The sequence below is a fragment of the Mobula birostris genome, chromosome 8 (genome assembly GCF_030028105.1).
Source record: "Mobula birostris isolate sMobBir1 chromosome 8, sMobBir1.hap1, whole genome shotgun sequence".
NCBI lineage: Eukaryota > Metazoa > Chordata > Chondrichthyes > Myliobatiformes > Myliobatidae > Mobula > Mobula birostris.
Genome location: NC_092377.1, coordinates 114,888,177 through 114,909,457, shown reverse-complemented (window position 1 = coordinate 114,909,457; position 21,281 = coordinate 114,888,177). Strand labels below are relative to the sequence as shown.

Below are 21,281 nucleotides of genomic sequence, written 5' to 3'. Positions count from 1 at the left end.
AAGCTCCAGTACTTATCTTCTTTAATCATCATAGTTTCCATAACTTCCCTATCTGTTTCCTTTATCTTACACAATTCAATATCCTTCTCCTTAGTGAATACCGAAGAAAAGAAATTGTTCAGAATCTCCCCCATCTCTTTTGGCTCCTCACATAGCTGTCCACTTATTCCGCTTATTCCGCTTTTTCCGCTTACAAGGATAAGTGCTGGGAGGGAGATCGGTGGGAAGGAATGGGGGGGGGGGTGCAAATGGACAAGGAAGTCGCGTAGGGAGTGATCCCTGCGGAAAGCAGAAAGAGGGTGGGAGGGAAAGATGTACTTAATGGTGGGATCCTGTTGGAGGTAGCAGAAGTTATGGAGAATTATATTTTGGACCCAGAGGCTGGTGGGGTAGTAGGTGAGGACAAGGGGAACCCTATTCCTAGTGGGGTGGCAGGAGGATGGGGTTAGAGCAGACGTGCATGAAATGGGAGAGATGCGTTTGAGAGCAGAGTTGATGGTGGAGGAAGTGAAGCCCCTTCTTTAAAAAAGGACATCTCCTTCGTCCTGGAATGAAAAGCCTCACCCTGAGAGCAGATGCAGTGGAGACGGAGGAATTGTGAGAAGGGGGATGGCATTTTTGCAAGAGACAGGGTGGGAAGAGGAATAGTCGAGGTAGCTGTGAGAGTCCGTAGACTTATAGTAGATGTCAGTAGATAAGCTGTCTCCAGAGATAAAGACAGAAAGATCAAGAAAGGGGAGGGAGGTGTCAGAAATGGACCAGGTGAACTTGAGGGCAGGGTGAAAGTTGGAGGCAAAGTTAATGAAGTCAACGAACTCAGCAGGTGTGCAGGAAGCAGTGCCAATGCAGCCGTCGATGTAGCGAGGGAAAAGTGGGGGACAGATACCAGTATAGACTTGGAACATGGATTGTTCCACAAAGCCAACAAAAAGGCAGGCATAACTGGGACCCATACGGGTGCCCATGGCTACACCTTTAGGTTGGAGGAAGTGGGAGGAGCCAAAGGAGAAATTATTAAGAGGAAGGACTAATTCCGCTAGATGGAGGAGAGTGGTGGTAGAGGGGAACTGGTTAGGTCTGGAATCCAAAGAGAAGTGGAGAGCTTTGAGACCTTCCTGATGGGGATGGAGGTATATAGGGACTGGACATCCTTGGTGAAAATAAAGTGGTGGGGGCCAAGGAACTTAAAATCATTGAAAAAATTCAGAGCGTAAGAAGTGTCACGAACATAGGTGGGAAGGGATTGAACGAGTGGGGGTAAAACAGTGACGAGGTATGCAGAAATGAGTTTGGTGGGGCAGGAGCAAGCTGAGACAATGGGAGGTCTGAGACCTTAGTAAAAGTTATCTGAGAGCTCAAATCTCTTGGGGTGCCCAAACTTTTGCACGGTTCTCCTAACACTCTAAAATTGTACAAAACAAAAATAATACACTAAACCTTGCTTAAAATGTTGAAAAGAATGTTTCATCTTTAACTTTATGACTTTTGGAGATCAGTTCATCTTCTGCTCACTGAACTATTCATAGTAACAGAAATTTTGACCAGGGGTGCCCAGACTTTAGCATGCCAGTATATGTGGCCAGCTTATGAGGTACAGGAATGGACCCAGTGTGGTCTTCTGCTGCTGTAGCCCATCCCACTTCAAGGTTTGACGTTATATGCATTCGGAGATGCTTGCCTACACACCACTGTTGTAACGTGCAGAGTTACTGTCACCTTCCTGTCAGCTTGAGCCAGTCTGGCCATTATCCTCTGTCCTCTGACTTCTCATTAAAAAGGCATTTTTGCTCACAGAACTACTGCTCACTAAGTATTTTTTGTTTTTCGCACCATTCTCTGTAAACTCTAGAGGCTATTGTGTGTGAAAATTGCAGGAGATCAGCAGATTCTGAGCTACTCAAACCACCCCATCGGTCAACGTCAAAGTCCCTTAGTTCACATTTTTCCCCATTCTGATGTTTGGTCTGAGAAACAAATGAATCTCTTGACCTGCATGCTTGTATGCATTGAGATGTTGGCTTATGATTGGCTGATTAGATATTTGCATTAATGAGCTGATGTACAGGTGTATATAACAAAGTAGCCACTGAATGTATTTATGTAGAACATTTATGTACAGCATAAAAACAGGCCCTTCAGCCATGATACCTGTGTCGGCCATGTTTTAGTTGAAACTAATCCCAGCTGCATATATATAGTCTATATTCACCCCATTCCCTGCCTGTTTATATGCCTGTCTATATTTATAAATTGTTAGTATTGTCTCCGCTTCCACTACCTGCCCTGGTAGTTGATTCCAGGCACCTACCCCTCTGTCATTAATAACAAATCCTGACTCATAAATCTTCAAATCATTTCCCATTTTTCTTAAAACTACGCCCTCTAGTCCATAAGACTATAAGACATAGGTGTAGAATTAGGCCATTTGGCCCATCAAGTCTGCTCTGTCATTCCAACATGGCTGATCCTTTTTTCCCCTCCTCAGCCCCACTACCCAGCGTTCTCCCCGTAACCTGTGATGCCATGTCCAATCAAGAACCTATTAAGTTCTACTTTAAATACATGCAATGACCTGGCCTCCACAGCTGCCTGTGTTAACAAATTCCACAAATTCATCAACCTCTGGCTAAAGAAATTTCTTTACATCTCTTTTTTAAATTGACACCCTTCTACCCTGAGGCTGTGCTCTGTTGTCCTGGACTTCCCCCACCATGGAAAACATCCTTTCCACATCTACTCTGTCTAGGCCTTTCAACATTCAAAAGGTTTCAATGAGATCCCCCTTCATCCTTCTAAATTCCAGTGAGTACATAGCCATCAAACATTCTTCATGTGATAACCTTTTCATTCCCAGAATCATCCTTGTGAACCTCTTCTGAACCCTCTCCAATGCCAGCACATCTTTTCTTAGATGAGGAGCTGTTCACAATAATCAAGATGCTGTCTCACCAGTGCCTTATAAAGCCTCAGCATCAATCCTTGCTCTTGTATTCTAGACCTCTTGAAATGAATGTTAACATTTCATTTGCCTTCCTCACCACCAACTCTACCTGCAAGTTATCCTGTAGGGTGTTCTGCACAAAGATTCTGAAGTCCCTTTCCATCTCAGATTTTTGGATTTTCTCCATTTAGAAAATATAACGCACATTTATTTCTACTATCAAAGTGCATGGCCATGCATTTTCCAACATTGTATTCCATTTACCACTCTCTTACCCATTCTCCTATTCTGTCTCAGTCCTTCTGCAGCCTATCTGTTTCCTCAACACTACTTGCCCCTCCACCAATCTTCGTATCATCTGCAAACTTGGCAACAAAATCATCTATTTCATAATCTAAATCATTGATGTACAGCATAAAAAGAAGCAATCCCAACACCGACCACTGTGGAACACCACTAGTCACTGGCAGCCAACCAGAAAAGGATCCTTTTATTCCCACTTGCTGCCTCCTACCAATCAGCCAATGCTCTAACCATGTTAGTAAATTTACTGTAATACCATGGGCCCTTAACTTGGTAAGCAGCCTCATGAGTGGCACCTTGTCAAAGGCCTTCTGAAAGTCCAAATATACAACATCGACTACATCCCCTTTATCTATCCTGCTCCTCAAAGAATTCCAACAGGTCTGTCAGGCAAGATTTTTCCCTTAAGGAAACCATGCTGATTTTGTCCTGTGTGTCCAAGTAAGTATTCCATAACCTCACCCTTAACAATTGACTCCAACATATTCCCAACCACTGAGGTCAGGCTAACTAGCTAACAGGTCTATAATTTTATTTCTGTTGCCTTCGTCCTTGCTTAAAGAGTGGACTAACATTTACAATTTTCCAGTCCTTTGGCATTATGCCAGAGTCCAATCATCTTTGAAAGATCGTTACCAATGCCTCCACAATCTCTACCACTACCTCTTTCAGAACCCCCTGCTGCAGTTCATCTGCTCCGAGTGACTTATGTACCCCTGGGTCTTTCTGCTCTTTGAGCACCACCTCCCTTGTAATAGTAACTGCACTCACTTCTCTTCACATCTGGCATACTGCTAGTGTCTTCCACAGTGAAGACTGATGCAAAGTACTCATTTAGTTTAACTGCCATCTCCTCATCCCTCATTATTATCTCTCAGTCTCATTTTCTAGTGGTCCTATATCCACTCTCATCTCTCTTTTATTTTTTATGTACTTGACAAAACTTTTACTATTCACTTTGATATTGTTTGCTAGCTTGCTTTCATAATTCATCTTTTCCCTTCTAATGGTTCTTTTAGTTGCTGTCTGTATATTTTTAAAAGCTTCCCAATCCTCCATCTTTTTCCATTAATTTTTGCTTTGTTGTATGCCCTCTGTTTTGCTTTTACATTAGCTTTGACTTCCCAACCTTTTTTATGCCATGGATCAATTCCATTAAGCAAGGAGTCTGTGAACCCTAGGCTGGGAACCCCTGTTCTAATTTTTGCTATTTCCATCGGGAAAAAACACTGTCTACCCTTTCTATAATTTTATATAATTCTATCAGGGGGCCTCTTAGACCCTGACACTCCAGAGAAAAAAACTGAGTTTCTCCCACACCACCTAATAGCTAATAGTTTCTAATCAAGGCAACATCTTACTGAACTTCTGCACACTCTCTATAGTCAACTTTCCTATAATGTGGCAACCAGATATTATTCCAAAAGTGGTTTAACCAAAATTTTATATAGCTGCACATGACTTCCAGACTTTTATACTCAGCATCCTGACTGATGAAGTATGCCTTTCCTATTCTTTTCCACCTTATCTGCTTGTGTTGCCACTCTTAGGAGCTCTAAACATGCATCCAAAAATGCCTCTTTACTTAATATTCCCACCATTTACTGCATACCTGTCTTACATTTGACCTTCCAAAGTGCAACAGCTAAACACATGCCCAGATCTGTCATTTTTCTGTTCATTTTACCAATTGATCTATACGCTGCTGTATCAGAACAGCTTCATCCCCTCTGTCATCCGATTCCTAAATGGACTTTGAATCTTTGGACTACCTCAACTTTTTTTAAGATATTGTACTTCTGTTTTAGCACATTTTTTAAATCTATTCAATATATGTACACCGTAATTGATTTACTTATTTATCATCATTATTTTTCTCTCTGCTAGATTATTGAACTGCTGCTGCTAAGTTAACAAATTTCACGTCACATGCCAGTGATAATAAACCTGATTCTGATTCTGATCCTTTCACAACTTTCCTCACTAACCACAACTTCATCAATTTTTATGCCATCTGCAAATTTATTAATCAGCCCATTTAGAGATCATTTACATATATACTGTATATCACAAAAATACAGAGGTCCCAGCATAGATCACCGTATCTCCACTCAAGTAACATCCTTCCACTACTATCCTCTATCTTCTATAAACAAGTCAACCATGAATTCAATCTACCAAGTCTGCATAGATCCCAGTCCTTTAATTTTCTGGATTAGCAAACTATGACAGACTTTGTTGAAAGTTTTAGTAAAGTTCATGTATACAGCATCCACTAACCTACTGTCATGAATCAAATTCATCAGCTCCTCAAAAAAACTCAATCATGTTTGCAGAAAGTTGCCTTCCCTACACAGAGCCCTGTCAACTGTTCACCCTCCTAGATAGCAAGTGGATGCTTCACCATTAATTTATCCACCACTGATGTAATTTGTCTCTATAACATTGGTTATTTTCCAGTCATCTGGGACCTTGTCTGTAGCTAAAGAGAGTACAAAGCTGTCAACGCCACAGCAATATGCTGCCTTGCCTCTCAGTAACCTAGAAAAAAATCCCATCAAGTCCTGTGACATCCATCTTAATACACTCCAAGAGCCCCAATACCTTCATATTAACATACCCTGGAGTATCAACATATCCCTCCCTGACCTTGCTATCCTATATGCCCTTCTCCTTGCTGAATACCAATGTAATGTTCTCGTATTATCTCACCCACTTCCTCTGGATCCATCATACATTCTCTTCTTTATCCTTGAGTGGTTTTAACCTCTCCCTCCTTACCAAGTTCTTAGAATCGGAATTATTTACATTGACATATGTCATGAAATCTGTTGGTTTTTGTTAGCTGTATAGTGCAGGGCATAAAAATTACTATAAGTTACAACGCAAAAATAAAATTAAATAGAGGAATAGTGAGGCAGTGTTCATAGTTTCATTGACCATTCAGTAATCTAATGGCAGAAGAGAAGAATCTGTTCCTAAAATAGTGAGTGTGTCTTCAGACTCGTGCACCTCCTCCCTGATGGTAGTATTGAAAAAGGGGCATGTCCTAGAAGGTGAGAGTTTTTAATGATAGATGCCGCTTTCTTGAGGCACGAACTATTTGCATATGTCCTCTGCAATGGGGATGCTTGTGCCCATTATGGAACTAATTCCAGTTATATTCCTCAAAGGCCTTGTCCAATTTCAACTTCCTGAACTTTGCATAGAATCATACAATACTATAACATAAAAATAGGCCCTTCAGCCCACCAAGTTTGTGCCGAACCATTAATCTGTCTAGTCCCACCAACCTGCAGTCAGACCATAGCCCTCCATACCCTTCCCATCTATGTATCTATCCAATTTTATCTTAAATGTTGAAATTGGCCCCATACCCACCACTTGCACTGGTAGCTCATTCCACACTCTTACCCTCTGAGTGAAGAAGTTCCCCCTCATGTTCCTCTTAAACATTTCACTTTTCACCTTTAACCCATGACCTCTGGTAGTCTCACCCAATCTCAGTGGAAAAAGCCTGCTTGCATTTACCCTATCTATACACCTCATAATGTTGTATCCCTCCATCAAATCTCCCTTCTATGTTCTAACCTATTCAACCTTTCCCTATGACTCAGGTCTACAAGTTGTAGCAACATCTTTGTAAATTTTCACTGCACTGTTTCAATCTTATTTACATCTTTCCTGTAGGTAGGAAACCAAAACTGGACACAATACTCCAAATTAAGCCTCAATGTCTTATACAATTTCAACATAACATCCCAACTCTTGTACTCAATAGAAAATAGAAATCTGCAGCACATTACAGGCCCTTTGGCCCACAATGTTATGCCAACCATTTCTACTCTAGAGATTGCCTAGAATTTTCCTCCTGCATAGTCCTCTATTTTTCTAAGCTCCATATACATATCTATGAGTCTCTTAAAAGACCCTATTGTATCTGCCTCCACCACCATCACCAGCAGTGCATTCTATGCACTCAGTACTCTGTGTGAAAAACTTACCCCTGACATCCCCTTGGTACCTATTTCCAAGCACCTTAAATCTAGGCCCTCCTGTGTTAGCCATTTCAGCCCTGGGGAAAAAGCCTCTGGCTATCCACACAATCAATGCCTCTCATCATCTTATACACCTCTATCAGGTCACCTCTCATCCTCCATTGCTCCAAGGAGAAAAGGCCAAGTTCACTCAATCTATTTTCATAAGGCATGCTCTCCAATCCAGGCAACATCCTTGTAAATCTCTTCTACATTCTTCTATGGCATCCACATCCTTCCTGTAGTGAGGTGACCAGAACTGAACACAATTCTCCAAGTGGGGTCTAACTACGTTCTTTTATAGCTGTAACATTACCTTATGGATCTTAAACCCAATCCCACAGTTGATGAAGGCCAATACACTATATACTTTTTTAACAACACCGTCAACCTGTATAGTAGCTTTAAGTATCCTTTGGATGCAGACCCCAAAGTCCTCCACACTGCCAAGAATCTTACCATATTCTGTCTTCAAATTTTACCTACCAAAATGAACCACTTCACACTTATCTGGGTTCCCAGCCGGACTCCCATCTGTCACTTCTCAGCCCAGTTCTGCATCCTCTTGATCCCGCTGTATCCTCTGAAAACCGTCTGGATTATCCACAACACCTATATTCTACCGAGGTTGCATTGAGAGCATCCTGAGCAGCTGCATCACTGCCTGGTTCGGAAATTCGGGCTGTCATGACCCCAGACTATGTAACAGTTTCTTCCCCCAAGCCATCAGACTCCTCAATACCCAGAGCCTGGACTGACACCAACCTACTGCCCTCTACTGTGCCCATTGTCTTGTTTATTATTTATTGTAATGCCTGCACTGTTTTGTGCACTTTATGCAGTCCTGGGTAGGTCTGTAGTCTAGTGTAGTTTTTGAGTTGTTTTACGTAGTTCAGTGTAGTTTTTATATTGTTTCATGTAGCACCATGGTCCTGAAAAACGTTGTCTCATTTTTACTGTGTACTGTACCAGCAGATATGGTCGAAATGACAATAAAAAGTGTCTTGACTTGACTTCACTTGAACACCCCCAACCTTTGTGTCATCAGCAAACTTACTAATCCACCCTTCTACTTTTTCATCCAGATCATTTATAAAAATCACAAAGAGGAAGGGTTCCAGAATAGACCCTTGTGGTACACCACTAGTCGCTGACCTCCATGCAGAATATGAACCAACCACCCTTTGCCTTGTGTGGGCAAGCCAATTCTGGATCCACAAAGTAAGGTCTCCTTGGATCCCATGCTTCTTTACTTTCCGAATGAGCCATGCATGGGGAACCTGATCAAATGCTGAAATCCATATACACTACATCCACTGCTCACCTTCATCAATGTACATAGATTTATGAAAGTCAATGTGTCAGAAGTTTTCTTTATGACCCTACGTACCTGTGATGCCTCTTTCAATGAATTCAGGATCTGTATTCCCAGATCCCTCTGTTCTACCACAATCCTCAATGCCCTACACTCATCATATAAGATCTACACTGGTTGGTCCTCCCAAAGTGCAACAACTCACACTTGTCTACATTAAATTCTATCTGCTATTTTTCAGCCCATTTTTCCAGCTGGGTCAGATACCACTGCAAACTCTGATAGCCTTCCTCACTGTCCTTCCAATCATGGTGTCATTCACAAATTTGCTGATCAAGTTCACTACATTATCATCCAGATCATTGATATTGATGACAAACAACAATGCATCCAGCACTGATCCCTGCAGCACACCACTAGTCACAGGTCTCCAGTTAGAAAGGCAACCAGCTACAACCATTCTCTGGCTTCTGTGAAGTCAATGTTTAATCTAATTTACTACCTCATCTTGAATGCCAAGCGACTGACCTTCTTGACCGATATCCCATGTGGGACCTTGTCAAAGGCCCCGCTAAAGTCCATGTAGGCAACGTCCACTGCCCTGCCTTCATCAATTGTCCTGGTAAAAACTTCCTTGAAAAACTATGACTTGTTAGACACAATTTACCATGCACAAAGCCATATTGGCTATCTCTAATCATTTCCTGTCAATCCGAACACTCATATATCCTGTCCCTTAGAATACCTTCTAGTAACTTTCCACTACTGATGTCAGGCTCACCAGCCTATAATTTACTGGCTTATCTGTAGTCTTTCTACAGCTATACTCCCATCTTCTGGCACCTCACAATGGCTCAGGATGTTTTAAATGTCACTACTGCTTTGCCTCAGTTCTATAGACTCTGTGTCCATCTCTTGAGTAAATACAGATACAAAAAAATACAGTTAAGATCTCCCATCTTTCTAAGCGCCATGCATAGATTACTCTGATCTTCCAGAGGACCAGTTTTGCCCATTGCTATCCTTTTGCAACACACATAAAAGTTGCTGGTGAATGCAGCAGGCCAGGCAGCATCTCTAGGAAGAGGTGCAGTCGATGTTTCAGGCCGAGACCCTTCGTCAGGACTAACTGAAGGAAGAGTGAGTAAGGGATTTAAAAGTTGGAGGGGGAGGGGGAGATCCAAAATGATAGGAGAAGACAGGAGGGGGAGGGATGGAGCCAAGAGCTGGACAGGTGATAGGCAAAAGGGATACGAGAGGATCATAGGACAGGAGGTCCGGGAAGAAAGACGGCGGGGGGGGGGACCCAGAGGATGGGCAAGGGGTATATTCAGAGGGACAGAGGGAGAAGAAAGAGAGTGAGAGAAAGAATGTGTGCATAAAAATAAATAACAGATGGGGTAGGAGGGGAGGTGGGGCATTAGCGGAAGTTAGAGAAGTCCATGCTCATGCCATCAGGTTGGAGGCTACCCAGACGGAATATAAAGTGTTGTTCCTTCAACCTGAGTGTGGCTTCATCTTTACAGTAGAGGAGGCCATGGATAGACATGTCAGAATGGGAATGGGATGTGGAATTAAAATGTGTGGCCACTGGGAGATCCTGCTTTCTGTGGCGGACAGAGCGTAGGTGTTCAGCAAAGCGGTCTCCCAGTCTGCGTCGGGTCTCGCCAATATATAAAAGGCCACATCGGGAGCACCAGATGCAGTATATCACCCCAGCCGACTCACAGGTGAAGTGTTGCCTCATCTGGAAGGACTGTTTGGGGCCCTGAATGGTGGTAAGGGAGGAAGTGTAATCACATCGGGGGTTTCTCCTTCACCTTGTCTGCTAGAGCAACACCTTCTTGATTTTCTTCTAAAGTATTTTCTTGAACTCTTATACTCCTCAAGTACCTTATTTGTTCATATTTGCCAATACCTGCTATGCCTCACTTGCTTTTTCTTATCTCTCGAAACCAAGGTTCCCTAAGCCTATTATCCTGCCTTTTATTCTGACAGGAACATACAAATTCTGTACACTGAAAATTTACTTTCGAAGGCCCCCTGGTTACCAAGTACATCTTTGCCAGAAACAACCTTTCCTAATCCACCCTTGCCGGATCCTTTCTGACACCATCAAAATTGACCGTTCTCCAATTTAGGGTCTCAACCAAAGGACCAGACCCATCCTTTTTCAAATTAACTTTGAAACTAATGGCATTATGGGCACTGGATGCAAAGTGTTCCCCTACACAAACTTCTGTCACCTACCTTGTCTCATTCCCTAACAGCAGTTCAAATCACACGGTCTCTCATTGGGACTTCTGTGTACCTGATGAAGGACACTTTCCTGAACACAATTGACAAACTCTATCACATCCACCCCTTTTACAGTATGGGAGTCCTAATCAATATGTGGAAAGTTAAAATCACCTTCTATCACAACCTTACGTTTCTTGCAACATTCTGTGATCCTTCTACAAATTTGCTCCTCTAAATCCCACGGATTGTAAAGTGGTCCATAATATAATCCCATTAATATGGTCATACCTTGTTATTCCTCAGTTCTACCCATAAAGCCTCATTAGACAAACTCTCCAGTCTGCCCTGACTCAGCACTGCTCTGGCATTTTCCCTAAATGGTAAAGCCACCCCTCTCTCTTTAGTCTCTCCGGCTCTATTGTGTCTAAAACAACAGAACCTCGGAACATTGAGCTGACAGTCCTGTCCCTCCTGAAACCAAGTCTCACTACCGTCTACAGTGTCATAATTCCACATGCTGTAAGCTCATCTGCGATTCTTACAATACTCCTTGCATAGAAATATACGCATTTCAGAACGTTAGTCCCACCAAGCTCAGCCTTTAGATTCCTGACTTTGTATGAGGGCTTAATGACATCTTTCTCCATAATCACTCCACTATCTGGTTCCCATCTATCCCCTGCAGCTCTAATTTAACACACACACACACACACACACACACACACACACCAGCACTAGCAAACCTTCCCACTAGAATATTAGTCCCTGTCCAGTTCAGCTGCAAACTGTTCTTCTGTACAGCTCTCACCTTCCCTTGAAGCGAGCACAATGATCCAAAAATCTGAAGCCCTCCCTCCTGCACCAACTCCTTAGCTATGTGTTAAACAGTATGATCTTCCTACTTCTGGCCTTAGTAGCATGTGGCACAGGTAGCAATCCTAAGTTCACAATGCTGGACTTCCTGTCCTTTAACTTAGCACCTAAGTTCTTGAGCTCTGCAGGACCTCCTCACCTATCCTACTTATGCCATTGGCACCGACGTGGACCATGACCTCTGGCTGCTCATCCTCCCAATTAAGACTGCTGTGGACTTGATCCAAGATGTCCCTGACCCTGATACTCAGGAGGTAACAAACCACCTGGGAATCTTGATCTTGTTCACAGAACCTCCTTTCTGTTCTCCTATCACTACATCTTGCCTCTTCTCCCCCTTTCCTTAGGCCATAGAATCTGAGCCATAGAGCCAGATTCAGTGCCAGAGACCTGACTGCTGTGACTTACCCTACACTCCTTTGCTAGGCCATTCCCCCTCCCCCCAACAACATTATCCAAAGCGGCATACCTGTTGTTGAAGGGGAAACCGTTTCATTAAACTGGACCATTTTTTAACATCTGTTTTTTTTGAGTATGTGGTTCACTGGACTGAAGCCTCTTTCAACAAAGTAGGAGGATAGAACTGCAATGAAGAGCAGTATGGCTGTTCTCTGAAGACCAGGAAACTGTATTACAGTGTAGCCACATACCACTAAAGCCAACATATTTGAAAAGCAGTTTTACTTTTTCATTATTCTGAAATTCAATAATTTCTTCTTGCAAGCTCTCTTCTTGTTCTTCCACCTTGCAAAGAAATGGGTTAATTACCCAGTTCAGAATTTCTTGATCATTCACATCCTTCAATCAATTCTGAAAATCCTTCTTCAGTGACTGCAGTCTTATTGCAAATCTCCCTCTGTGAAAGAGAGTGCCATATCTTCTATGCAGGGAAACTGTGAGAACATTCTTCTCCTAATGTTTTGCTTATATATTTCCAATTTTCTGATAAAAGTGGTCACTGCACTTTTTGCCTGGATTAAATTGAAATTCTCACCCTGTAGTTTCATATTTAAATGTTCATTTTGTCATCTAGATCGGCTAGGTATGCCACATCTCCACATAGTTCAATCTTGTTTCCCAAGTTCTTGTCAACTGAGCAAAAATTCAACCGCGGAGTCAAAAGAGAATCTCTTCATAAACTTCAATTTTTGTTAAACCATACATATGCCATTAGTAATGCTTCATTGTCTTGTTCAGTTGAGTCATCCAATTTAATCCCAAATTCTGTTTTTGGAGCTCTGTGCATAGTTGATAGTGTCTTCACTCATTTCGTCAATACGATGGGCTACAGAGTTATTACTCAGAGGAATTGATTGTAAAATTCTGGTGTCCATGGAGATAACAGTGGTGAACACTGCTGATACAGCAGGCATTATTAATCTTTCACCAATTGTATGAGATTTTCCACACTTTGCTATCATTTTGAAAATGTTATATGAAGCAATGAGATCATTTTTAGCTTTCTTGGCAAGTGACTCACATGTACAATGCTTTTCAAATGCTTCTTTCATCTTCTGGAAATTCCATTTGGAAGTAAGTAGCATTTTCAGGGTGTCTTTTATGGAAGTGTTCCTGCAAACCTGATAGTTTCATGGCTTCGTTCAACAGTGCAGTATTACAAATCAGATAACATGGGGTGTCGCTGATCTGTCAGGAATAAAACCGTACTCCAGGAACGTAGCATTGTATTGATGTTTCTGTTTCCTAGCAGAATTAAAATTCAAGGCTTCACTGCCTTCAGACTCAGAGACTGCGCGTACATATTAATCTATCATTAACAGGCTAAATTAAGATAAAAATTAACACAAACTGGGAAAATTGCATGAACTCGTTCCATGCCATGAATCAAGGGGAACTGTTGGGCACTGGTTGCTAATTAATGCATCTCCAATATTGTGTGTGTGGTTGGTAAGGCTGGATAAGATTGTCAAGTTTCAGACATGTTGTGACGAGAGCTCACTGCCTGCAGAGCTATGGTTCTTCCTGTATTGCAGTGCCTCATCCTGTTTTTCAGAAGTGCCTGCTCTACTAACAGTCAGTCAGATCTTGTGCCTCATGTTAGGGTGCTGCTTACCACCCCCTAAGAATCTTGAATGCCTCCCAATGACTTTTATTTCCCCTAATGCCCCCTAAGAACATGTAACTGCCCCCTTGGGGAGGGTGGTACTGCCCCCGCTGGAAATCACTGTGTCTTTTGGTTCAAGTGAATACATTGTTCACTCTGACTTTTGAAAGCCTCTGTGCATTTGGTTTACAAGGAGACCTTGGTATCACAGTACAAGATTGAGACAAACATGGATTAGTAAAAATAGATCAGATCAGACCCATGTTTCCAAGAAGTACAGATAGTAGAAAATGCTGCTCTTGGATAATGTGTCGGAAAATCAATTTATGGAATCTTCTGTTAAATTATTGAGAGAGAAACTATTGAAATGTGAAACTGCTGCACAGATAATTATTGTGAGCATTGTTAACATTGTATATAGTTCTCAGGACATGGGTTAGTCCTACCATATCATTTACTTATAACCTTAGTTGTCTGAGAATATGTGTTTACAAAACCAGTGTTATCTGGAAGTCTGAATTATCTCTCATATTACCCTTAAATATCTGTTGGAGAATATTGCGTTGGATAAGTATGTATAACCTTCAAATTCTAAAGCATTCACATTGTAATTCTTTAATCAATATTTCTCTGTCATTCCAGGAAGGACAGCACAATGGTTTTATCTTTGGTATGGTCCTTTATATTCATTCTACTCTCCAGCTTTGCTTACAGCTACTATAAATACATGAGTATCTTCAGTGAGATGCTGTACTTCAATAAAAATCATAACTATAATTAAATATATGCTCAACAAGGTTAAGATCTCAAATTTCATAATTGTCTTTTATAACAAATGTTTGGATATTTTATGTTGTCATCAACTTGTTACAGTACTAAGTGACTCACTAATCATTTCCAATAAATACTATTAATTGAATGACATCTGTTGATCTTGAGTTGTGACAACAAAACAAGTGCTATTTTTGATTTGCTGTTTCTTCTTATTACAGGGCAGGGAAATTAATATCTTTTATGAAAGTACAAGAACTGTCCATTTGTGCATTGACTGCCCATTTTTCTCCACAGATACTGCCTGGTTAATTGTGTTCATCCAGTAGTTCTTTTTGCTACAGAAATTATGTTGTAGATAACCTCTCATTGAATTGAGTTTGACTAACACGGGAGGAATCAAGCTATGTGTCCATCCTCCTCCCATATTAATTAACAAAATTAGAAGATTGCAAGTACTATAAATTTAAAATAAAAATGGATAATTCTTGGCAACTTCAATATGTAGACAGCATCAGTGAAGAGGGTAACAGTTAATATTTCTGGTTCTTGACATCAAAATCCTCTTATGAAATCAATGATCTAAAACATTAACTCATTGCTTTGATTTCTGAGTCACTCTCACTCTGTCTGTACAGTTGAGTCCATCCAGCATCTTCAGTTTTCATTAATGATCTTTTAAAGAATCATACATCTAATCTGTTCTTAAATGTCAATATTGGCAGTGTCCTCAGATTCAAACTTATGAATGAAATAATTCTTCAAGTTCCGTCTTCTATAACTTAAGTCAACCCTATCTAGTCTTAGATAATTATAGTAAGGGGAATGTTTTCATGATTAGGCACCCAATCCCTGCTCCTCATAATCCATATTCCCATCATTTGAAAGAGACCAAGAAACTCAGAGAATGGAATGCAGACTTTTATAGGAAGCAGGATGAGAGGTATAGTCAATATACACTCAATGGCCACTTTATTAGGTACATCAACACCTGCTCAGTAATGGCTTATCTAATCAGCCAATCGTCACATCGGTGGTGCAGAAGGGTGGGACAGAGAAGAGAAGAGCTGTCATCATTGGAGACTCTATAGACAGGGGAGCAGACAGGAGATTTTGTCGACATGAGAAGGACACCGGCATAGTTGCCTCCCGGGTGCCAGGGTCCGGGATGTCTCTGACCGGGTGCACAACATCCTGGTAAGGGAGGGAAAACAGCCATAAGTCGTGATACATGTTGGTACCAACGACATAGGCAGGAAGAGGGATGAGGTCCTGAAGTGTGAGTTTCGGGAACTAGGCAGAAGGCTGAAGAAGAGGACCTCAAGGGTGGCTTTCTCAGGATTGCTGCCAGTGCTACGTGACAGTGATGGTAAGAATTGGAGGAGATGGCAGTTGAATGCGTGGCTGAGGAGTTGGTGCAGGGAGCAGGGTTTTAGATTTTTGGATCATTGAGATCTCTTCTGGGGAAGGTGGGACCTGTACAGATTGGATGGGTTGCACCTGAACCCGAGGGGGAGCAATATCCTTGCAGGTAGGTTTGCTAGCATGGTTTGGGAGGGTTTAAACTAATTTGCAAGGGGGATGGGACCAGGAGCGATAGAGCAGTGAAAGAAGTGCATGGAGTAAAGCCAGATCTAACATATAGAGAGGCTTTGAGGAAAGAGAAGCAGAATAAACAGTGTAAAGATAGTAAGGCAGAAGGGCTGAAGTGTGTGTACTTCAATGCAAGAAGCATCAGGAACAAAGGTGATGAACTGAGAGCTTGGATACATACATGGAATTATGATGTAGTGGCCATTACAGAGAATTGGCTGGCACCAAGGCAGGAATGGATTCTCAATATTCCTGGATTTCAGTGCTTTAAAAGGGATGGGGGGGGGGAGGGGAGGAGGGGTGGCATTACTGGTCAGGGATACTATTTCAGCTACAGAAAGGGTGGGTAATGTAGCAGGATCCTCTTTTGAGTCAATATGGGTGGAAGTCAGGAACAGGAAGGGAGCAGTTACTCTTTTGGGGGTATTCTATAGGCCCCTTGGGAGCAGCAGAGATACAGACGAGCAGATTGGGAGGCGGATTTTGGAAAGGTGCAAAAATAACAGGGTTGTTATCATGGGTGACTTTAACTTCCCTAATATTGATTGGCACCTGATTAGCTCCAAGGGTTTAGATGGGGCAGAGTTTGTTAAGTGTGTCCAGGACGGATTCCTGTCACAGTATGCGGACAGGCGGACTTGGGGGAATGCCATACTAGATCTAGTGCTAAGTAATGAACCGGGTCAGGTCACAGGTCTCTCAGTGGGTGAGCATGTGGGGACAGTGACCACCACTCCCTGGCCTTTAGCATTATCATGGAAAAGGATAAAATCAGAGAGGACAGGAAAATTTTTAATTGGGGAAGGGCAAATTATGAGGCTATAAGGCTAGTACTTGCGGGTGTGAATTGGGATGATGTTCTTGCAGGGAAATGCACTATGGACATGTGTTCGATGTTTAGAGATCTCTTGCAGGATGTTAGGGATAAATTTGTCCCGGTGAGGAAGATAAAGAATGGTAGGGTGAAAGAACCATGGGTGACAAGTGGGGTGGAAAATCTAGTCAGGTGGAAGAAGGCAGCATGCATAAGGTTTAGGAAGCAAGGATCAGATGGGTCTATTGAGGAATATAGGGTAGCAAGAAAGGAGCTTAAGAAGGGGCTGAGAAGAGCAAGAAGGGGGCATGAGAAGGCCTTGGCGAGTAGGGTAAAGGAAAACTCCAAGGCATTCTTCAATTATGTGAAGAACAAAAGGATGACAGGAGTGAAGGTAGGACTGATTAGAGATAAAGGTGGGAAGATGTGCCTGGAGGCTGTGGAAGTGAGCGAGGTCCTCAATGAATACTTCGCTTTGGTATTCACCAATGAGAGTGAACTTGATGATGGTCAGGACAATATAAGTGAGGTTGATGTTCTGGAGCATGTTGATATTAAGGGAGAGGAGGTGTTGGAGTTGTTAAAATACATTAGGACGGAAAGATCCCCGGGGCCTGACAGAATATTCCACAGGCTGCTCCATGAGGCGAGGGAAGAGATTGCTGAGCCTCTAGCTAGGATCTTTACGTCCTCGTTGTCCATGGGAATGGTACCAGAGAATTGGAGGGAGGCGAATGTTGTCCCCTTGTTCAAAAAAGGTAGTAGGGATAGCCCAGGTAATTATAGACCAGTGAGCCTTACGTCTGTGGTGGGAAAGCTGTTGGAAAAGATTCTTAGAGATGGGATCTATGGGCATTTAGAGAATCATAGTCTGATCAGGGACAGTCAGCATGGCTTTGTGAAGGGCAGAACGTGTCTAACAAGCCTGATAGAGTCCTTTGAGGAGGTGACCAGACATATAGATGAGGGTAGTGCAGTGGATGTGATCTATATGGATTTTAGTAAGGCATTTGACAAGGTTCCACACAGTAGGCTTATTCAGAAAGTCAGAAGGCATGTGATCCGGGGAAGTTTGGCCAGGTGAATTCAGAATTGGCTTGCCTGCAGAAGGCAGAGGGTCATGGTGGAGGGAGTACCTTCAGATTGGAGGATTGTGACTAGTGGTGTCCCACAAGGATCAGTTCTGGGACCTCTACTTTTCGTGATTTTTATTAACGACCTGGATGTGGGGGTAGAAGGGTGGGTTGGCAAGTTTGTAGACGACACAAAGGTTGGTGGTGTTGTGGATAGTGTAGAGAATTGTCGAAGATTGCAGAGAGACATTAATAGGATGCAGAAGTGGGCTGACAAGTGGCAGATGGAGTTCAACCCGGAGAAGTGTAAGGTGGTACACTTTGGAAGGACAAACTCCAAGGCAGAGTACAAAGTAAATGGCAGGATACTTGGTAGTGTGGACGAGCAAAGGAATCTGGGGGTACATGTCCACAGAACCCTGAAAGTTGCCTCACAGGTAGATAGGGTAGTTACGGGGTGTTAGCTTTCATAAGTCGAGGGATAGAGTTTAAGAGTCGCGATGTAATAATGCAGCTCTATAAAACTCTGGTTAGGCCACACTTGGAGCACTGTGACCAGATCTGGTTGCCTCACTATAGGAAGGATGTGGAAGCATTGGAAAGGGCACGGAGGAGATTTACCAGGATGCTGCCTAGTTTAGAGAGTATGCATTATGATCAGAGATTAAGGGAGCTAGGGCTTTACTCTTTGGAGAGAAGGAGGATGAGAGGAGACATGATAGAGGTATGCAAGATAATAAGAGGAATAGATAGAGTGGATAGCCAGTACCTCTTCCCCAGGGCACCACTGCTCAATACAAGAGGACATGGCTTTAAGGTAAGGGGTGGGAAGTTCAAGGGGGATATTAGAGGAAGGTTTTTTACTCAGAGAGTGGTTGGTGCGTGGAATGCACTGCCTAAGTCAGTGGTGGAGGCAGATACACTCATTAAGTTTAAGAGACTACTAGACAGGTAGATGGAGGAAGTTAAGATGGGGGGTTATATGGGAGGCAGGGTTTGAGGGTCGGCATGACATTGTGGGCCGAAGGACCTGTAATGTGCTGTACTATTCTATGTTCTATGTTCTATGTCACAGAAATTCAATGCATAAAAGCATGCAGACATGGTTAAGAGGTTCTGTTACTGTTCAGACCAAACATCAGAATGGGGAAGAAATGTGATAGAAGTAACTTTGACTGTTGAGAGGGCAGTTTGACTCTCAGAATTCATTCGATACTCAAAAGCTCCTGGAATTTTCATGCATAACAGTCCCTAAACTTTACAGAGAGTGGTGCGAGTAACAAAAAAAATCCAGTTTTTGTGAATTCTGTTGGAAAACACGCCTTATTAATGAGAGAGATTAGAGGAGAATGACCAGACTGGTTCAAATGGTGCCGCTTACTATCAGAGAATGTATTCAATATACAACCTGAAATACTTGTCTTTGCAGACATCCATGAAAAAGTAGAACCCCAAAAGAATGAACAACAGAAAACATTAGAACCCCAAAGCCCCCTCTCCCCCTCCCCCATGCAAGCATCAACACATCAGCCTCCTCTTGCCCCTGCCCCTGCCCGTTTCAGCGCCCACCACACTGTGAGGGGATCCTGGAGTGCCCCTATTAACTGTTTGAATAGAGACAGAGAGAGACATTTATCATTGATGGTTTGTTTGGAAAGGAGAGAGAGACAGAGTTATTTACCACTGATATGTTGCTTTTGAAAAGAGAGAGAGAGAGACAAAGATTGACAGTTGGACTGTCACTTTAAGGCATTGGAAATAACTTTGGATTTTTACTGAGTTTGGAGTCAGAGACAGCACCGAGCAGCTCGAAGGTTGCTATGGTGACCAAAGGCTGGTTGTTGATGTTACTTTCAAGGACATGTTGCCTGCTTGCACTCCTTTACAGACAAAGGAAGGAGGGACTCTTTGAATGACAGGTGATGCTCAGCCTGGTGAAATAAATGGGAGGTCAAATGATACAGACCTCGGGACACATGATCTGGACACTGACTGAGTATTGTTGTGCCAGCAGAGAAAGTGGGTTTTGGAGGATCGATCCCAACTTGCTATTCCAGTTTGAAGGAGAAGGGGTTGACTGGTGGGGAGTTGTCTATGTGTCCACCCTCGCCTGGGTGATAACTCCACCACAGAAGACCCCCTGGTCCCCCTGGTTAAAGTCACAGTCAGTGATTTGTAAAGGATTTCGGAGGACGACGAGAAGATTGACGGCATCATCTCACCTGAAGACTCAACTCACTCTCTCTCTCTCTCTCTCTCTCTCTCTCCATCACTACTCAACTCAATACCACGAATTGAACTGAACTGAACTTTACTCAACATCGTAAGACTGTATCTTTTTACCCCTAGACTGAAAGAAGCTTGGTTTTCATACATATATATTCCACACTTACTTTTATATATAATCATTGCTAACCTGTTTGATTTATCTACATTTATATTACTGTATTGCGTGGTTACTAATAAATATTAGTAGTTTATAGCAATACGAGATTCCAAAGTGTTTTCCATCTCTGCTGGTTCTTTATCCCCGTCACGGGGTACATGACAACCCACCACCCACAAAGCAACAGCAAAGCACCCGGAGAGAGACCATGATCTGCAGTCAATTAAAAACTATTGTTTACCCGACAGTTCAACATGCCACAGGTTCTCTCTCTCTCACTAACAAGATTTATTCCAAGGTTTGGCAGCAACTCTACCCACCATCAAAAGAAAGGGGGAGTGCAATCGCTCGACTACAGAGACCTCCGCCCTTATATCCACTACGATGAAATCCTGATATTCCATCTCCTGCGAAGCCTCAGTTGGCAACACCGGCCTGGAATCGGTCGTCCACAGGGCCGCACCATGGAGGCACCATCTAACAAGATGCACATGGAGAATGTCGGAAAACCCTTGGCCAGCGAACACCAGGAATTGGAACTCAACCACCGTAAAAGAAACAAAGTTTGAATGCCATTTGCAGATCAGGATCTCAGTGGAACCCCAACCATCTTAAAAAAGGGAAAAACTAGACATTAAAGAGAGTTGAATACTCTCTATAATAGTGTTTCCACAGATAAGTGTGAAGAGGCATCCACTTGGTGCCATCTTAACTCCACCTAAGTAGCTGTCAAGCTGTCGAAAGGCAGCAGTGACTTAAATAACCATGTGTTACAACAGTGGTGTGCAGAAGAACATCTATGAATGTACAAAATGTTGAAAGTTGAAGTGGATGGGCTACATCAGAAGGTGGCCATGAATGTACACTCA

At 42.6% G+C, this 21,281-nt stretch overlaps 1 protein-coding gene across 1 annotated transcript in view; it reads left to right on the top strand.

Moving 5' to 3' along the window:
* Positions 1 to 20,981, top strand: part of LOC140202041 (cation channel sperm-associated auxiliary subunit epsilon-like) — a 151,623-nt gene extending 130,642 nt beyond the window's left edge. Inside the window, exon 17 of the mRNA XM_072266900.1 lies at positions 20,828 to 20,981. Within this exon, the coding sequence (XP_072123001.1) occupies positions 20,828 to 20,981 (154 nt within the window). The remainder of the gene's footprint in view (positions 1 to 20,827) is intronic.
* The last annotated feature ends 300 nt before the right edge of the window (positions 20,982 to 21,281 follow it).